The sequence below is a fragment of the Marmota monax genome, unplaced genomic scaffold, assembly GCF_021218885.2.
Source record: "Marmota monax isolate L192 unplaced genomic scaffold, Marmota_monax_Labrador192_F-V1.1 WCK01_AAM20220418_F8-fsc00057, whole genome shotgun sequence".
Lineage (NCBI taxonomy): Eukaryota > Metazoa > Chordata > Mammalia > Rodentia > Sciuridae > Marmota > Marmota monax.
Genome location: NW_026693933.1, coordinates 3756631 through 3775125, shown reverse-complemented (window position 1 = coordinate 3775125; position 18495 = coordinate 3756631). Strand labels below are relative to the sequence as shown.

Here is an 18495-nt window from a genome sequence, read left to right as displayed (position 1 = left end):
TTTGAGCTTAAATACCAAGAAAACTAGGATATTATAGATGAATTATTATTTTAGTAAATCAAAAGAAGGAATTAATATGGTAATTAAATATTAATACAAAGGGTTTTTTTAGTCTTAGTCACAAATATCAACCCAATTTATCTCAAAATCATATTGATGTTTCCTTAGTATTTGATAAATGAGAAATATACTATAATTGGTACTGTTATATATAATTCTCATTGCTATTAACCAAAAAGTGAAGTTCCAAGAATATAAAAAGCAGAGTAATAAACAGCACCAGATAGGACTTGTTTTAAATGTATGAAATAAACATGGGAAGTAAATAATAGTTAATATAATAGCAACAAAGTTATTTTATTATTTCATTTTGTTCCGTACAAAATAGTAGTAATTTAAGCTAATCTAGAAAGTAAAATATTTAAATTTTTCTTTATTTGCCTTTATTAAAAACAAAGGGAAAGATTTCTAATCCAAAATTTCAGGCCATTTGGTATACTGCACCTCTGGAACTCTCCTTCACATTTTATTGATTACTGGCTCATAACTACAGGTTGAAAATAAGAAGCAGATGGCTTTATGATAACTATATATAATGAAATATGCTATTTTCTCATGTCTTCAATGTTTTCATTCATTTTCTTCAGAGAGAACAGACAAGCATGGCCCTAATCAAATCACAGTGTGTGATGCTTCCTACTGACCAGAAGTTGAAAAATGGTACCAAACACAATCTGTAATGAGTGGGCTTATTTTAAAGATGGAAGCTTTCCTATTTTAGGTAACAAACACAGATTTCTAGCTTTGCATTAATATTATTCTTATTTATTGTGTTTAATTGGTATAGGATATATCATACAGTTTGTCTAAACATTTAGGAAAATAACAACTGTTGTATTAATTAGTCCATATTTTCACTTGAAATAAAGAACTTCATTATCACCTTACTATATAACTATAAATGTGTTATATCACATTAAGTGGCAATTATTAGAAGGTTTCCCTGTGACCTGAATAAAGAGTGTATATTTTAGCTAACATAAACACAAAGATTCTCAGCTGGGTGTTGAGAGAGGAATTATGTTTGAATATTTTCAATTTACTTAACATAATGGAAGCAGAGTTATTTTTGCTATCAGCAATTTGGGCACAATTACAGAATAGTAATAAAAACATTACCCATTATTAGGCTATACTGCAGCATTCAATGAATGAATTCAGAGAATTACCAAAACTTTTGGCAACTTTTTGTTACAATAGTAAATTGAGTTCTTCCATTCAGTTCACTATATAGAAGTATAAATTATCATGTAATGGTGACAATTGGACATGGCACATAGCTCCATTCTATCTTCAACGAAATAAATATCTGAGAATGCTAAATGAGAATCTAGCATACTCTCAGTTCTAAGAAAAAGAAACTACATTTTAAAAAATCTATTTAAAATACTTTTACAGACAGATCTATCAGAAACTCTCCCAGATCTAAAGCATAGAAAGAAGGCTTGCAGTTGTTGAGAAAAATCTATGTAACATATTAAGAATCCACATACATTTGCTAAAACTAAATGTAAATTATAAGATACTATATTTATAAACATAAAATTTGTGTTAAGAATAATTTTTAAATTTTAAGTAAATGTAGTTAACTATTTTAATTGAGCCACATTCCTGAAAAAAGTGTTTATAAATCCAATGTCTTAAGTGAAAATCTTTAAAATAAGCTACAGTTCTTCCTATTTGTAGAAACCTAACAGAGGGTGATTAGAGGGTGACCTCTAATTAATCTACTTCACATGATTCCATTTGGTCACATTCACACTACTGTTGCAATTCAGATGAAAGTGGCATAGAGCACCAGCCAAGAACTACATGAGCTGGGAATCAATAAAGATTAATTGGTTAATCTTGCATTTTCAATTGCTTTTATTTTAAGATACTGTGTTTACCTGTAATAAGAATTCTCCTTCTTGCAAGTTCAGGCCTTCTCTGAATTTTCCTCTACTGCTATCCTGGCCTCCATTTCTGTCAGTGGGAGAGGATTTTAATGCAACTGTAGAAAAAAAAATGACACAGGTAGATTTTAAAATAATCACTATTAAAAGCTGTAACAGAAAACTTCTGAACACCAAAGAGACAATTTGAAATACTTGGGTCTACAGACACAATCATGATGTAAATAAACCTTTTCACAATGCATGATTTCCAATTCTATGCTCATAACAAAACTGAAGGAGCTAATCAAATTGTCAGCAAGTTGACAGACTGTTTAAAAATAGTTTTTCACAAACTTATTCTATGATTTTTACCATACAACTTAGAAATTCCAAAGAACTGCATGATGCTGCCATAAGTACTCTCTTCCCACCCTTGCTCCATTCCTATTCACTTATTTATGAGACTAAATTTCCTCAGACTGTAACCTATAAAAATGATTTTAACATCTAAATATCAGGGAAGTAGTGGTGGTGAGGAGAAAGAATCAACCATCTCTTATTAGGAGATGTATCTCTAAGTAAAGTTTTGAATCCAGTAGTCTAGTTTCGGGGTAAAAAACTATTAACATTGTTATTAACTTCATGTTATATTCATAAATCAACTCATGGAACAATCACATATGAAGGGAAGTCTGATGGCCAAAGCAGCATGTTGTAATGTTCTCTTGCTCTGTGTGTGTGTGTGTGTGTGTGTGTGTGTGTGTGTTTAGGGGGCATTTATTTGGGAAGCAACACAGCTGAACAGAAATAATAATTATAACTACCATTCTACCAAACATTTTCAAGTATGATCTCATTTAAAAGCACATGACTATTGGTATCTGATGAGCACACATCTTAGCTCTGCTATTTACTAAGTGTGTAAGCTCTTTGAGGATGTTCCTAAAACAAGTGGTCATTTTTTAAAAAGTCCATCTTGTAGGGTTTTTGGGAGGAGGAATAATAATTTGTGAGGTTCTTGATATATAGTTGATCAATAGTTCAGTAAATTGTAGCTTTAATTATTAGTATTTCCTGGTGCTTAAAAGTTACCTTATTATAAAGCATAATCTTTTAAGTACTTCAAATTTTTATCTTTCCATTTTTCTGACTCTTTTGTAAACTGTGACATTTTAAATAAAAGAAACCATTAAACAAAAAAACCACCTTGGCAGTTCTCTGAAGACTCCTTATTTCATTAGATTTTTATATGCCAAAAGAGTATGGCTCAGTGAAAAGCTCGATTTACGAATAACAAGGTTTTTCTCTCAGTTTCAGCAAATCATCACACAAAGCATTTTCATGTTTGCAGTGTATTTTCTGGTAAATCAATGCATGTGTCATATGAGAATCTTAGGCCATGTTCTTGCCTTTGCTGAAGTTGAAAGACATCTCACTGAAAGAAGAGACCAGAGCTTGGACTCTGAATGTAACAATTTTGAAAAGGCCAGAGAACAGATTTCCTTAGGCCAAAAAAACTGGTTGAACTAAACTGATCGAACAATCAATCAAGACCAAAGGAAATAAACTTTTCTCCCTGAAAGGTAGCAGAGAGAATGGCTTTTCTCCCCTTTCTGTTCTGTAAGTTACATCGTTGCTGTTGTTTCTTGCTTTATAATGGCCAAATTTGCTTGAATGTACTAAAACTTTACAAAGCCGTTAACTAAACTCAGTTCCTTTTCCAGATGCTCTAGTATGGGGCATGATTTAAAGTCACACCAAATAGGACATATTGTTAAAGGGAAAATAACAAAACCCACCCAAACCTTCATATACAAAATCAGCCTTAAAATGGACAGATAATAACTGCCAAATTTAAATGGCTAGATCAATAGGAATATCTTAAAATAATTTTTAACCAATGGAATTGATGTCAGTTCCAAGTAGAGTTACTGATAGAAGACAAAGACAGATAAACATTGGGAGATGACTTCTTGACCACTGAGAACCTGAATAAGAAATTAAAGAGACTATTCACCGCAGAGTAACTTACAATTTGTTTTGGGGCTTGTACTAAGATATTTGTAAATGGAATTAGATGTGAGATCCTTTAAGAAGGACATATAAGCTAAGAAGAACTAGAAAAGAATGCTAAAAATATTAAGTGCTAGAATGGGATTTAAGTAAAGTGTTATGAGAACTTATGGGTGAAAAAAATAATAGGATCAAATTTTCTCTAAATAATTCTTAAAATTCTAAATGTTGAAAGGATAATATTTACTACAGTACTATTTAATTAATATAACAATATAATAATTCTTATAATTCTAAATGTTGAAAAGGCAATAAACACACACACACACACACACATACACACACACAAGCTTAAGTAGGAAAAGTGACCACAAGAAATAGATGAACTCTAGATAGGGCAGAGGGGTGGGAGGGGAAAGGAGGGTGCAGGGGGTTAGTAATGATGGTGGAATGTGATAGAAATCATTATCCAAAGTACATGTATGAAGACATGAATTGGTGTCAACATACTTTATATACAGAGTTATGAAATACTGTGCTCTATATGTGTAATAAGAATTGTAATGCATTGTGCTGTCATGTATTTAAAAAATAAAATCAATAATAAAATAAGTAAGAATTATTAAAAAAAGAAAAAAGAAAAGTGACCACAGTGTATATAAATGCATTTGGGAATCATCCCTGACAGGTTATATCAAAAAACACAAATAATTATTTCTGCTGTTCCTGTTAGTCATCAGTAAAGGCTTTAAGTAAATATGTGTAAAGATGAGTTCAGGAAGGGTGCCCTCCCTTGACAGTTCCATCTAAAAAACACTACTGTGACATTTTAGGAAACTGCCCTGGCTGCTCCACCAGACTATGCAATTTTTACCCTTCCATAAACTTTCCCCTCATGTTCTTGATCTCATACCTACTACTCTCCCTTCTTAAATCATCAAAAGCTATATTAATTAATACTATTCACTTTCATGTATGTATTGGTTGCCTTGACTGTAAAGCAATGGAAGAGTAAGATGGTGACAGCACTATTTCTGACCATCAGAGTGAGTTTAAATTTATTACTTAATAGCAATAAATGACACCAAGCACATACTCTATGCCCAGTACTTATGTTTTATTTAATTACTAATGCCTTATGATGCTGGCATTGTTTTATTGGAATATGTTAGGAAATCGAGACTTAGGGAAATTTAAGATCTTTCCCAGATTCTTAAACAGAGTTTTAAGTGGTAGAGCCTGGACAAAATCCCAGGTAGCCTGACCCCTGTGTGTGTGGTGGTTTTTCAACTTCCTGCCAGAGAGAGATAATGAACTCTAAACTGAGTTTACATACTCTGAAACCATCAGGAAAAACTTATAATAAATTGCACATCAGTGGGGTCACGATTTAACTGAGTACTTTCTCATCTCATAGGGCTTCTATGATGACTGACTATGAGATACAAATTTGAAAGTACTTCATTCAAAACTGCAAACCATTATATAAATCATATGCCTAATAGGATATATAACACAATTTAAACAGTACACCACTGAAACGTATGACAGTTCACATAAATAGAATATAACACCAGAAATCAAGTCATTAGCTAATTCTACTACTTGGGAAGCATCTGTTGTACTGTCACAGACATTTATTAAAGTGTTCCCCATTAGTGGGATATGTGCAACCTTCCCAAGAGAAAGGAATACAGATACAGTGAAATGCCAAGAAATTTCAACTATTTCCTCATTGAGAGGTCTCCAAAGGAATTACAAAATACAAATAGGAATTTAATCTAATCGATGATGGAATTTAGAATATAAATATATTATAACAGTAACAAATACATCATGTTCCAAATGATTAAAGTCTTATTCCTACATGCATTTAGTCATTTCCATGTTTCTTAATATACTACTTTCCTTCCTTATACATCTAGGTTCAGATGCCCATTTCTCCCGATAAGCCAAATACTTTTTCTTAAAAAAAAAAATATGCTTTTAATTGTTCAAAAAAGAAAATTCAGGAGGAAGAAATATTGGTTTGTGGTAGATATATTTGTATTTTGTTATTATAGTTTGCATTTAAACAGAAAGATTCCATGATAAATTTTGCCAAGGAAAAGCATATGCCCTTTAAGTCCCTATTCCCTGCTACAAATTCAATTCATTTTACAATAATATTTGTCATTCCTATTATTACTTTGACAGGGAAAATTAAATTCCATTCCCACGTTGACAGAAGAATAAAAGAGAGCAAAGCAATGACTAATTATAAAAAATTCAACCTAACACATAAACTTTTATACAAGAGAAAGGGTTAAGTACTGTTGTCTTTTTAGCAAATCTAAAAAATAACCACTATTTTCATTCTGAAAAAGTACCTATACAAACAGAGATATGAAAAAATTGTGGTATAAATGTGTATGAAGAATTTAAGGCAAAAAAGAGTACATGTATAATGGCATAATTTGGCATGAACATACTTTATATACAGAGTTATGAAAACTTGTGCTATAAATGGGTAATAATGAGCATAATGCATTCCACTATTGTCATGTATGTTAAAAAAAAGGCCTATTACAACTCTCAAGTGAAAACTGACTTTCAAAAATGTCACTTTAATATTCCTCCAGTTTCATATTCAGTTATATACAATTCCTCTGTAACTGGTTATGCCTCTGCATTAATGGAATCAATAAGATTAGTTAATTTAGCTTCTCAGTATGGGAATGAGTTGAATTTAACTTTTCACATATAGAAAAGCAGAATTCAAACTGCACTTTAACTAACATAATATAACTAATCATTTAGAACAGTGATTCTTAAACTTTGCAAGGCATCAGAATTACCTGAAAAGCTTATTAAAATATGTTGCTGGGTCCCTGCCCCCTATAATTTCTGATTCAGTAAGTTCAGGATGGATCCCCACATTCGTATGGATAACAACTCCCAGGTGATGCAGATGACCAGGTGCCACTCTTTATGAGAACAATGACTTAGAACATAAGAACTTAGGAAATAATTTAGAAATATTCTGGATGCAACATCTCTATATTTCCTAAATTAAAATTAACATTTAAAGAAAACACTTATTAATATTACTATTGGGAAATAATAACTCTAAAAACAATTTTACGAAGACAGAACCAAAGTATATAACTTAAGACTGAAGCAGGGCAATAACACAATAGCACACTATGTGACAATAACAATTTTAATTATAAAATTTACTTCACAGATCTAGTATGTCTAGGACTAGTCCACTACAAACCTAAAACAGCAGGCAAGAATTATTAACATCCATGCTGAAAGGATGAAGAGTGTGGAACAGTGAGGTTAAAGATCTTATTGGAACCCACAAAATCAGTGACACCTCCTACCCACCAGTGCTCTCACTAAAAGACACTCTTTCCCTCTGACCTCCTGAGGCAAGAGATGGGATGCTGCCTCAGAACACAGAAAGTAGGCACTTGTCACCAGACATGATCAAGAATCCAAGTGACAACAGGATATTCTGTGAAACGGACAATAAAAGGTGGCCCCACATCACCTGGGAAAACTTCAGGACAGGGGAATAAAAAACAATGAACAGGAAGAAGTCAGTATGTACAATTTTAGGCTCATTAAGTTAACCAATCCAATTTGACTGCTTGCCTTTCATCCTCTCGATGAGGACAACAGAATGATTTTATGACAACCAAGGACCAGAAAATACCTCCTCTTGTATTTACTCTTCGGCATGACTTTAATTTCATTTTGGTTACATTTTCAGATACAATTTTTCTCTTTGGCCCTGTAACTTAAGAACTTGACATACCAAATGACAGCATCTTAAATGAACTCACCTTAGCACAGTTTCTTACTCCCAAATTTGCTTTCTCCACCTCATGCTTAGAACATCTTAGCTTTGACATTTTCCCTCTTACTCTACATGATCTTCACTTAGAATAATCTACTTACTTTCATGGTTAAAATATTAATAAAACTATTTTACAATAACTCCAAAATCTAAATCTCCAGCTCTGAACAAACAAATGAGTCTGAGCTACTAACTAAAATAAATTGATCAGAAAATCGAAGGGCTGTAAGGCAGAATTTAAAAATAATGCATAAATACTATTAATAAAAAATGACTAGTGTAATGTACCTGTTTGCTTTTGAACTTTAAAATGATTAATTTAATGTTATACGTGAATACAATTTCTAAAATATTAAACAGTTCACAATGCCTCACAAAAGGTCAAAAGGTTAAATGTCTGTATTTGAAAATTTAGGAAAAATAAAAACTGCTTAAAGTTGGCTGGCTTTACCATGTCAATGGTGCTGCCTAAAAAAATGAAAAATGTAAAGGCAAAAATTTATGACTAACTCAATCTCTTCATGGCCAATCAAGGACCTCAGAGACATATAACATGAATTAACAATCAAAGGGAACATATCAATAAATAAATTAAAAGACAGAAAAGAAAAACAATGTACAACACACAAATACAACCCATTTAAGTTCAGTCTGAATCTCAGACAGGGATTTGTCACTTTTAAGTATACATAAAAGCACGCCAGCAAGCAAACAAACAAGACACAATCAGGAATGAAAGTGTCCTGTATGAAATTATATCATGAAACACTCTACTCATTCACAGAATATAATGAACTATATAATGTAAATTGGGATATTTGAGGAAAAAAGAGATTAAGTTCCTGATCCAAAGAGGTCAGAATGTTAAATATAAGAGCCAATATTTGAATGTGCTCACTCAATAAGAATGTGTTACTGTTCTTTTTATTCATTCATATTTGAATCTACTTGGATTATGTTAAAGTCCATAAATTAAAATCTTAAACAACTTCTAGATTTATAAACTTTACTTATGGAAGTTATCATGAATCTTAGAATTAGACTGTCATGTCTTAGAATGTGCATATATGGTCAATTCACTATCTCAGAATGATAATGCTATTGGTAAATGAAACTCAGCAAACATTTAATAATTTCAAATATGTCAAACTGCTATACAAAAAAACCTACTTTGGACATCCCCAGAATTAAGAAACCACGTTTGTTGTGACACTGACTTCTGCAAATTACTTAGCATACTACTGCAGATGACTACTGTATAACTTAAAAATTATAGCAAAGCATGTGAAATACAGAATTTCCATGAATGAAAAAGCAGATATATAAATCCATTAGACTTAATGAAACATCAATCCTTGAGAGCAATTTATTATTTAATTCATTTTTACTGATTATTCAAGCTTCTTGGTACACAGACACAACAAACAGACACATACAGACACACGCAGACACACACACACAGTTTTTCAAGAATACTGTTGTAGTTTAAAACAATACAGGACTGAAATTCACATAAATGCACAAGCTGAAGATGAATAAACACAATTGCTCTTTTGTCAAAACCTAATGAACTGGGAATAAACAAAGAATCTGCAAAAGAATGACAAAGAAGGATCCATGTGCTGCTGAGAAAAAAGTGTAGCTGCTTGATGTTGGGTAGTATATTCTATATATGTCAATTAAGTCTAGGTTATTAATTGTGTTATTGAGTTCTATAGTTTCCTCCACCATTTGACCCAGCTATTCCCCTTCTCGGTCTATTCCCTAAAGACCTAAAAAGAGCATGCTACAGGGACACTGCTACATCGATGTTCATAGCAGCTCAATTCACAATAGCAAGACTGTGGAACCAACCTAGATGCCCTTCAATAGACGAATGGATTAAAAAAATGTGGCATTTATACACAATGGAGTATTACTCTGCATTAAAAAATGACAAAATCATAGAATTTGCAGGGAAATGGATGGCATTAGAGCAGATTATGCTAAGTGAAGCTAGCCAATCCCTAAAAAACAAATGCCAAATGTCTTCTTTGATATAAGGAGAGTAACAAAGAACAGAGTAGGGTCAAAGAGCATGAGAAGAAGATTAACATTAAACAGGGATGAGAGGTAGGAGGGAAAGGGAGAGAGAAGGGAAATTGCATGGAAATGGAAGGAGACCCTCAGGGTTATACAAAAGTACATACAAGAGGAAGTGAGGGGAAGGGGAAAAATAATATAAGGGGGACAAACGAATGTCAGTAGAGGGGGTAGAGAGAGAAGAGGGGAGGGGAGGGGAGGGGGATAGTAGAGGATAGGAAAGGCAGCAGAACACAACGGACACTAGTATGGCAATATGTAAATCAATGGATGTGTAACTGATGTGATTCTGCAATCTGTATACGGGGTAAAAATGGGAGTTCATAACCCACTTGAATCAAAGTGTGAAATATGATATATCAAGAACTATATAATGTTTTGAACAACCAACAATAAAAAATTAAAAAAAAAAAAGAATGACAAAGAAAAGAGAATTTGTGGGCTTTAATTTAAAAATAAATTTCACAAAGATCCATGATAGACAATGAGGTTAAAAAAAAAAATGTTAGGCCAGGCACAGTGGTGCATGCCTGTAATCCCAATGGCTTAGGAGGGTGAGACAGGAGAGGGCAAGTTCAAAGCCAGCCTTAGCAATGGAGAGGCACTAAGCATCTCAGTGAGACCCTATCTCTAAATAAAATACAAATAGGGCTGGGGATGTGGCTCAGTGATCAAATGCCCCTGAGTTCAATCCCCAGTCCCAAAACGAACAAAAAGGTTAGATAATTACATCTAATATCATACCTAATAACTGTTAAATCATCACCTCTAATAAGTTAACTGTATCTTCCCTTCCTTTTGCATTTTAAGATTTCATTAATTTAAAATATTCTAGCATATTAATAACTACACTATAAAATGGTGATTATTTTAAGCATGCATAATAAATCAAGACTCAGATGTTCTTCTGCAATACATAGTTCTTAAGCAGAAAACTATTTCTTATGACAATTACAAACATAGGACTTTAGAATTATACAATCAGATCCTAAAACTCAGTTCTGTCAGTCTTAAAGGTAACCTAGACAGGAAATCACCTTCTTGTTTGTAAGTTATTTTTTACAAAGTAAATTTATACATATGAATTATAAGGATGTCATAAAAATAGCCCATGACTCAGGTATAATGGAGGATGTAAAAGATTTCATAGTTACTGATTACATTTTAATTTTTACTATGAATATTTTACTGAATTAATAAATACTGCATGACAGGTAACCTCTACTATTGTAGAAATAAACATTTTTCTGCCTTTTTTTTAACCTCATTAGATATTTGTTTTTAAAAAGAAAAGATAGGAATTTCCAAGTGTTTACTTTGTTTTCCAAAATTTAATTTTGGGGGTTGCTATTAAAAAAGCGAACAATTGGAACATAATACCTACATGATAATGAGCATTTAAAAAGGTAATAAGAAAACCTAACTTTTAAAAAATTAATATATACCAAAATTCCTCTAAGAATAAAATATTGCCATACTCATTAGAAAGGTCAATAAGCTCAATGTCTACTGGTCTACTGTTTGACAACTGTTAAGAGACACAATATAAGAGGAAACAATTCTTTCCCTTGACATCAACAATTTCAAAGATAGGTTGAAACCACCAAAATCACAGTCTCTGTAAGTAAACCTCTACTGATCATAGTCTTATTTAAACTTTTAAAATACTTTCTACCTCAGAGATAATGTGATAATTGAGCTTAACATACAAATAGTTATCAAACTACTTTGAACTTTGCCATAATGATAAATGACTAAGTCCTGTTCAAGTACTTAAAAGTTATATTTTAGAACTTTTCAATTAATTAAAAGTATATAAACATTAATGTTATATTCAAGTCTTAAGTGTTGCTTTTTAGACAGTAACAGCAATACAGTCATGGCTTCAGAGATTAAGAAGATCCATCCAAGTTGGATTATTTAAACGTGCAATAAATAGATGTATTTTCTTGGAAAAATATCTATTGTTGTAGTAAAACTTGAGTTTCCTTTCTAACAAGATTGTATGATTACTCGTTTATATTGTTCTTTCCGCAGGAATTTGCACACCCCCTGTTTGCATCCTGTTATTCATTTTGAATTTCCTTCACTTCGATATACTGTTTCCCTAACAGTGGGAGAGTGGATCCAACTGGGCACAAAATCCCAAGCAATGTCAGCGTGCTCAAGTCTCCTAGTTTGTATTTAGTATTTATTCAGTTTGTAAGGGTGACCTTCAAAATTTTATTCTCTTTGTGCTCTAAAATGTTGTGCTGTCTTCCCTGACCATTAGTGATCTGGTGAAGACTTTGGGATCTCTTTTGATTTTAATCAATATTTTTTCCCCTTGCTTTCCATCTCACTCTACATTCCTGGACTGAACAACCTAAGGTACTAAATCAGATGTGTGCACATCATTAAAATCCAAAGAAATACATTTAGATTCTTCCTAAAATTTTGTATTTTTAAATTTTTCCTTCTACAAGGAAAGCAAATAAATATTTAAAATTTAAAAATAAGGGATGATCAAGGCCAAACTAAGACACTGTCAAAGACTCTGTAACATGCTCATTAAAATACTGATTCCTGAGTTTTACATAAAACCTACAGAATCAGCATATAAGACATATACCCTAGGATGTGCATTTTAATAAGCTTTCTAGGTAATTTCTAATGCACACTGAAGTTTGGAACTATTATTATTAAAGATCTAAAATTAAAAGATAATATAATGAATAAAGGAATTAAATGAATAGGTAATGAGATCCTACTGTCAAATACACTGAACGAAAATTAAAAAAAAAAACTCATTAATTGAGAGCTGAGAAAATACTTTTTAACAAATGCTGTAACATTCTTTTAAAGATAAATTCTGGAATCTCCTCTGAGGCATTAAATAACAGGACACCTAGCTATTCATATGTGTGTGTGTGTGTGTGTGTGTGTGTATTTACACACGTACACATATAACATGCTTTAAATGTACATGTGTGTATATCTACATGTTCATATACACACATCTGCCTTGAGGGCAGTAATTTTTTTTTTAAAGTGAGAGAGAGAGAGAGAGAGAGAAAGAGAAAGAGAGAGAGAGAGATTTATTTAGATAATATTTATTTTTCAGTTCTCGGCGGACACAACATCTTTGTTTGTATGTGGTGCTGAGGATCGAACCCGGGCCGCACGCATGCTATGTGAGCGCGCTACCACTTGAGCCACATCCCCAGCCCGAGGGCAGTAATTATGTTAGTACTTAAATGGCATGCTGGTTACTCTAAGCAGCTTCAGTTCTGGTCCTCTACTTCGAAATAGGAAAAAACTTCCTAGTTTTTTTCCCTCTTTTCCATATATGTAGTCTGATTGCTTATTATAAAGGCAAAGAAAAATGATTCAAGTCAGTAAATATTTACCAGAGTCTAAGGACTAAAGCCTTCCATCCTAGTTGAAATACTTAAATTTGCAATACATATATTTTCTTAGCAAAATATCTACTGATAGTAAAAAACAAAACAAAGCAAAAAAACCTGAAGTCCCTTTCTAACAAGATTGTATGATTACTCGTTACTCAAACATTAAAACTCTCTAATGACAGATGATGTCTTATATGGCATGAATTCCCCACTACACAATGAAGCAGTAGGCTCAGCATATCAATAAATGCTAAAGATGAGGACAGAATTCCATGAAGCTGGGACTGGCTGCAAGGTTACGATCTATAGCAGTGACTCCCAAAATTCAACATGCATCTGGCCCCACAAGCAATGTATGATTCCATGGGTGTGTGTGTATGTGTGTGTGTGTGTGTGTAGAATTAGCATTTCTAACAAGTTCCCAGATGATGCTGATACTGCCTGTATGGGTACTACTCTTGCGAACCAGAGATCTAGGAGAAAAGTCCTCAGAGCTTTGCTATATAAGGGCTCGCAGAAAAAATGAGACAACTGAGATATGATCAGGAAAAACAATATAAGGAATCCAGAGACTTGAGTTCTAGTTTCAGATGTATCACAAAAAGACTAGATAACTAAAACACACACACTCATGGACACACTACCGAATACTGCGTAAGCAACCTTCAAGATGAAGGGTTTGATAAGATGAAACTGAAAATTTCAAGACTTTTTATTCAAATCTGAGAAAACCATAGTGTCTACTATGAAACTTTTGAATACATAATCCTTCCTGAAATCACTACTTATAAATTGGCATATATTAATAGCCCAGACCACAAGTGTTAAACTATACAGCTTTTGTCCAAAAGAAAAAACAAGCAAGCAAACAAGCAAGCAAAAATATGCTTAGACTAAACACATCAAATCACAGAAATATGAATCTAAAGGGAAACTGTTTTACAATATTCTAAACACAAATAACAAATTCAAGTATTTGTAAATGTGTTGTCTAGATACTGCCTAGTGACCTAGACCAGCACTCTCAAATCATCTGGGAGCCTGTTAGAAATGTAGAATCTCTGGCCACAGAGAATAAGGATCTGCACCTGCACATGATCCCTGGGTGACTGTAAGTCCACAGAAATTTGAGAAGCATGGGTATAGGCCACTTGGAATTTCCCATTAATTCCTTTACTATAGTTTGTAAAATAACATTTTAAAAAGGTAATTTCCTTGAAAAAAATCTATTTTAAATTTATAAACAGATAAAAGAAATTAAGGAATTATTTTACAGGAGAAAGTCCACTGATTAGACACAAGAGAATGAAGGGAAGGGGTGAGGAGAGAATAGGAAGAATAGTAGAATTAATCAGATACAACTTTCCTATCCCTGTATTTGAATACATGACCAAGGTTATGACCACATCATGTACAACCACAAGAACAGGATCCTAATTAGAATAAGTAATACTCCATGTATGTATAATATACCAAAACTCATTCCCTGTCATATATATCTAAAAAAGAGAAAATAAAATAAAAAATTAAAAAAATTTTAAAAATAGACAATTTAATATATATTCAAGACATAAAAAAAATCACATTGAAAATAACTGCTTCACATTGAAACGGTATTTTCAACAAAAACTTCCATATAAAACACTCTATGATGACAAAATACTGTATTATTAAAAAGACACAAATATCACGTAGGCCCTTAGCTCCAAACCCTAACTTTCAAGGTTGAGTAAACTGAGATACAGGGATGTTACCTGTTTTGGTTAAAGTCAAATAGTTTGTCAGTGGCAAAATGGAGAATGAAATCCAATTCTATTAATTCCTATGCTGAAGAGCTCTTTCCAGTGAAGAAAAAAAATTATATTTTCTTGTAGTAAACACATAAAGGAGTAGAAATACATATATAATTTTGAAAGGATAAATGAAATAACATACCACAAAAACAAAAAATCCAGCAATAATATCTTTGCCTTCTAAAAAAGAGAGAGTAACTTTAAAAATTAAACTGGAAGACAGAGAACTTGAACATATAATCGGAGCATAACTTCTAGATACATGAATTTCAAAGACTGACAGCATATATCATTCAAGTGGCTGCATCTGTTTAATGAATGAAACTGGAAAACTGATTTTAGAAATAATTAAATTTGGGTTTGTCACCTAAGTTTTTCTATATAGTAGTAAACAAAACTTTCTTTCACAGATGGCTACTTTTTACAGTTCTCAACAAAGAAATATCCATATTTAATATAAGTATTTTATGTTGTTACAGAAAAATTAAACCCTGCTGTCATACCATCAAAGAAGCTCTTGGCTCGCAGGTAACTGACACTAAGCCTCAGAACTGAAAGTTTGTCCAGCTTATTAATAACATCTTGGGGAAAAGGCAGCAGGCTAGCCAAACGGTCCAATTCTGTATTAAGTCGGTCTCTATGTCGCTTGGAAGGATTTGACTTGATTCCTTCAGCCGGGATTGGCTTTACTCTGAAAAACAAACAAAATACCATAAAAATCCTTTAAAAAATATAAACCAAAAAATTCTATTGCATTATAACATCTCTCAAATATTTCTCTAATAAAACAAACTTCAAAAATCTACTTCAAGTTTACATAAATCTTGCCCAAATCTTCCTTTTATATCTTAATTAAGAAAAACAAGGGAAAGAGTAAGATTCTTCATAATATTTTATTAAAAAGCTTATGAACTCATCATAGGAAAAATGTTAAATATATTGTATGAATACTCTTACTTACTAAACTTCATACATATGAAGTGTTATAATTCCCAACTGACAAGTCTACTAGAATATTTTTTCCCTCACCCAAACACAGCCATTGTTAGAGGAAAGAAAATAAATGTATAATAAATTATGTAAAAATCATACTTCCTTTTCTGTCTTCCATAAGAAGTATCTTAGCATCATTTATGTTGTAGATGAATAGAAAAACCCTATTTAAAAAGTTTATCTTCACCATTCCCAGCTTCCTCTATTAATACATTTCATAATCATTCCAATAGTAACGATTTCCCAAGCCCTCTTGGTATCTAGAGATGTTCCTGTAGCCATTCAATGTGGTTCTCAAATATTAAAACAGTAATAAATACAACCATAGTTATTTATATCCGTTTAATTAAAATTAATAGAGGTTAACTGTGATTACTGGAAACTTTTGCTTTCATTACTAGACAATAACTCCACTTAATAATAATTAAGCTTTCATAGTCTGTAATCTGAATTAGAAAGTTCAATGAAACCTCACTTCAACTTAATCCAGAGATCATCTGATACCCACAGTGAAATATAGAGAAGACAATAGAAAACCAAAGTGATTTTTAGACTATATCTCTTTATACCTTTCCAAAGAATTCTTAAAGACATTTTTGACAAGCCAAAAGAATTATATTATGTTAAAAAGTGGAAAATAACCTGGGTAGAGTGCTATTAATTTGATTCAATCAAAACATTTTTAGATAATTCATATTTAAAATGATATACATGGAAAATAAATTTTTACATAGACGATGAAAGAGTAAATATGGAATTTTAACATGTTAATTACTCAACCCTAGCAAGTAATATCTTCAGCACCTTATTTCTGTTTTTCTCTATAATAGTTCATGTTATTTCTATTTTTAAAAGGGTATCAAATTGGCAAAGTAGTATATAGATAAAAGTCAATACTTTCTCTAGACTATTTTCCTATAATCATGCTGTATCAAATCAAATCATTTTGTAATCAAATTCAAATCACATCTATTTAGTGTATTTCTCTAATTAACCAACTGAATTTCAACCTTTACTTGTAATTCTTGTCTACAGCATTGTATAGTTCTCTACTGTTTAATAACTAGTTAACAAATACTTATTCCCACTTATAATATCCTAGATAGCCCAGGAAAACACTCTTCTACATATTCAAAAAATGTCGTGGAAGCTATGTAGAAGGAACAACTGCCTTAAGAAAAAGATTTTATAGAAAAAGGTAGCATGAGGGGGGAATCTTGAAAAATGCAAAGGATTTCATAAGGAGGTACAACTGGGGGCGGAACTGTGGGAAGTCCCTATCTGCAATGTGAAGCACAGATTGAAAGTGAGAAGGGGAAAACTGTTGTGGCCACTTTCTTTCAACAGTCCTTGAACATCTACCATGTACCAGGTGCAGAATACTTAGCAGTGAACAAAACAGACAAAAACTCCTGTCCTCATGGAGCGTACATTTCAGCTGGAGGACAGGGAAATAAATGAACAAACATACATTTTTTTCCAGGTGGTGACTGTTAAGAAAAATAAAGCTGGATAAGGAGTTAAGAAGAGATGGAGGTGCTGGTTTTGACAGCCAGGGAAAGTCTCCCTGATGGGACGTTTCAGCAAGGGTATGTATGAAATGAAGGAGGAGCACGTCCCATCTGATGAAAACATTTTCAAAATGGAGAAAACACCAGATTTCCTCAAAGTCCAGGTAGAAAACCGGATTTTGCTGTCTGAGAGTCATCTTAAGCTTTGAGTTGGGGTCTGCACAATCAGCCCTGTTTTGTCAATCTGTCTTTGGTGATAGAGAATATGGAAAGCAGGGCAGGGGATTGCTAAAGTTAGAATTTCATCACCAGGAATTTCTTTGCAAAACATACATCTGCTTACGTTACTCCTCCGATTAAAACCTCTCAGTAGCTCTGAACTGTCCACCTCTCTTCACAAAACCCTTCACAACCTTTCTAGCCTCTGTCTACCCTCTGGCTTCATTTCCTCCATCAGACTTCTTATCTTATTACTTATTATCTTATTGTTACATATTACATATGTAATAATTATTATTACATCCCAGAACTAAGAAATTTCTTAGAGTTATCAACATTCACTTTGGTACGTTAAGGCAACCTCTTTGTTTTGTCTTACCCACTTTGAGTCCTTGCTCAAGACTTTTATAAAAAGTCATCCCTGGGCTGGGGCTGTAGCTCAGTGGTAGAGTGCCCGCCTCCTCGCACTTGTGGGGCACTGGGTTCGATCCTCAGCACCACATAAAAATAAATAAAGATATTGAAAAAAAAGTCTTCTCTGACCTGCTTTATAGTGGATTAGATACTCCCAAATGGCTTCTGTATCTTGAACAAATGTTTTACAGAGCCATTACATTAAGGAATACTCTATACAAATAACTTCACATAAATTGAAAATGTGTACACAGTCTAGTCCTGAACTCTTGGTAACTTTCCAGTGGTGATTACAAA

The 18495-nt window shown here is 32.7% G+C and overlaps 1 protein-coding gene across 1 annotated transcript in view; it reads right to left on the bottom strand.

The window, feature by feature from the left end:
* Ahr (aryl hydrocarbon receptor) overlaps positions 1–18495 on the bottom strand; it is a 54631-nt gene that overhangs the window by 27655 nt on the left and 8481 nt on the right. The window contains exons 2-3 of the mRNA XM_046463516.2: positions 15565–15752; positions 1950–2053 (exon numbers count right to left, since the gene is read on the bottom strand). Of these exons, the coding sequence (XP_046319472.1) occupies positions 1950–2053; positions 15565–15752 (292 nt within the window). The remainder of the gene's footprint in view (positions 1–1949; positions 2054–15564; positions 15753–18495) is intronic.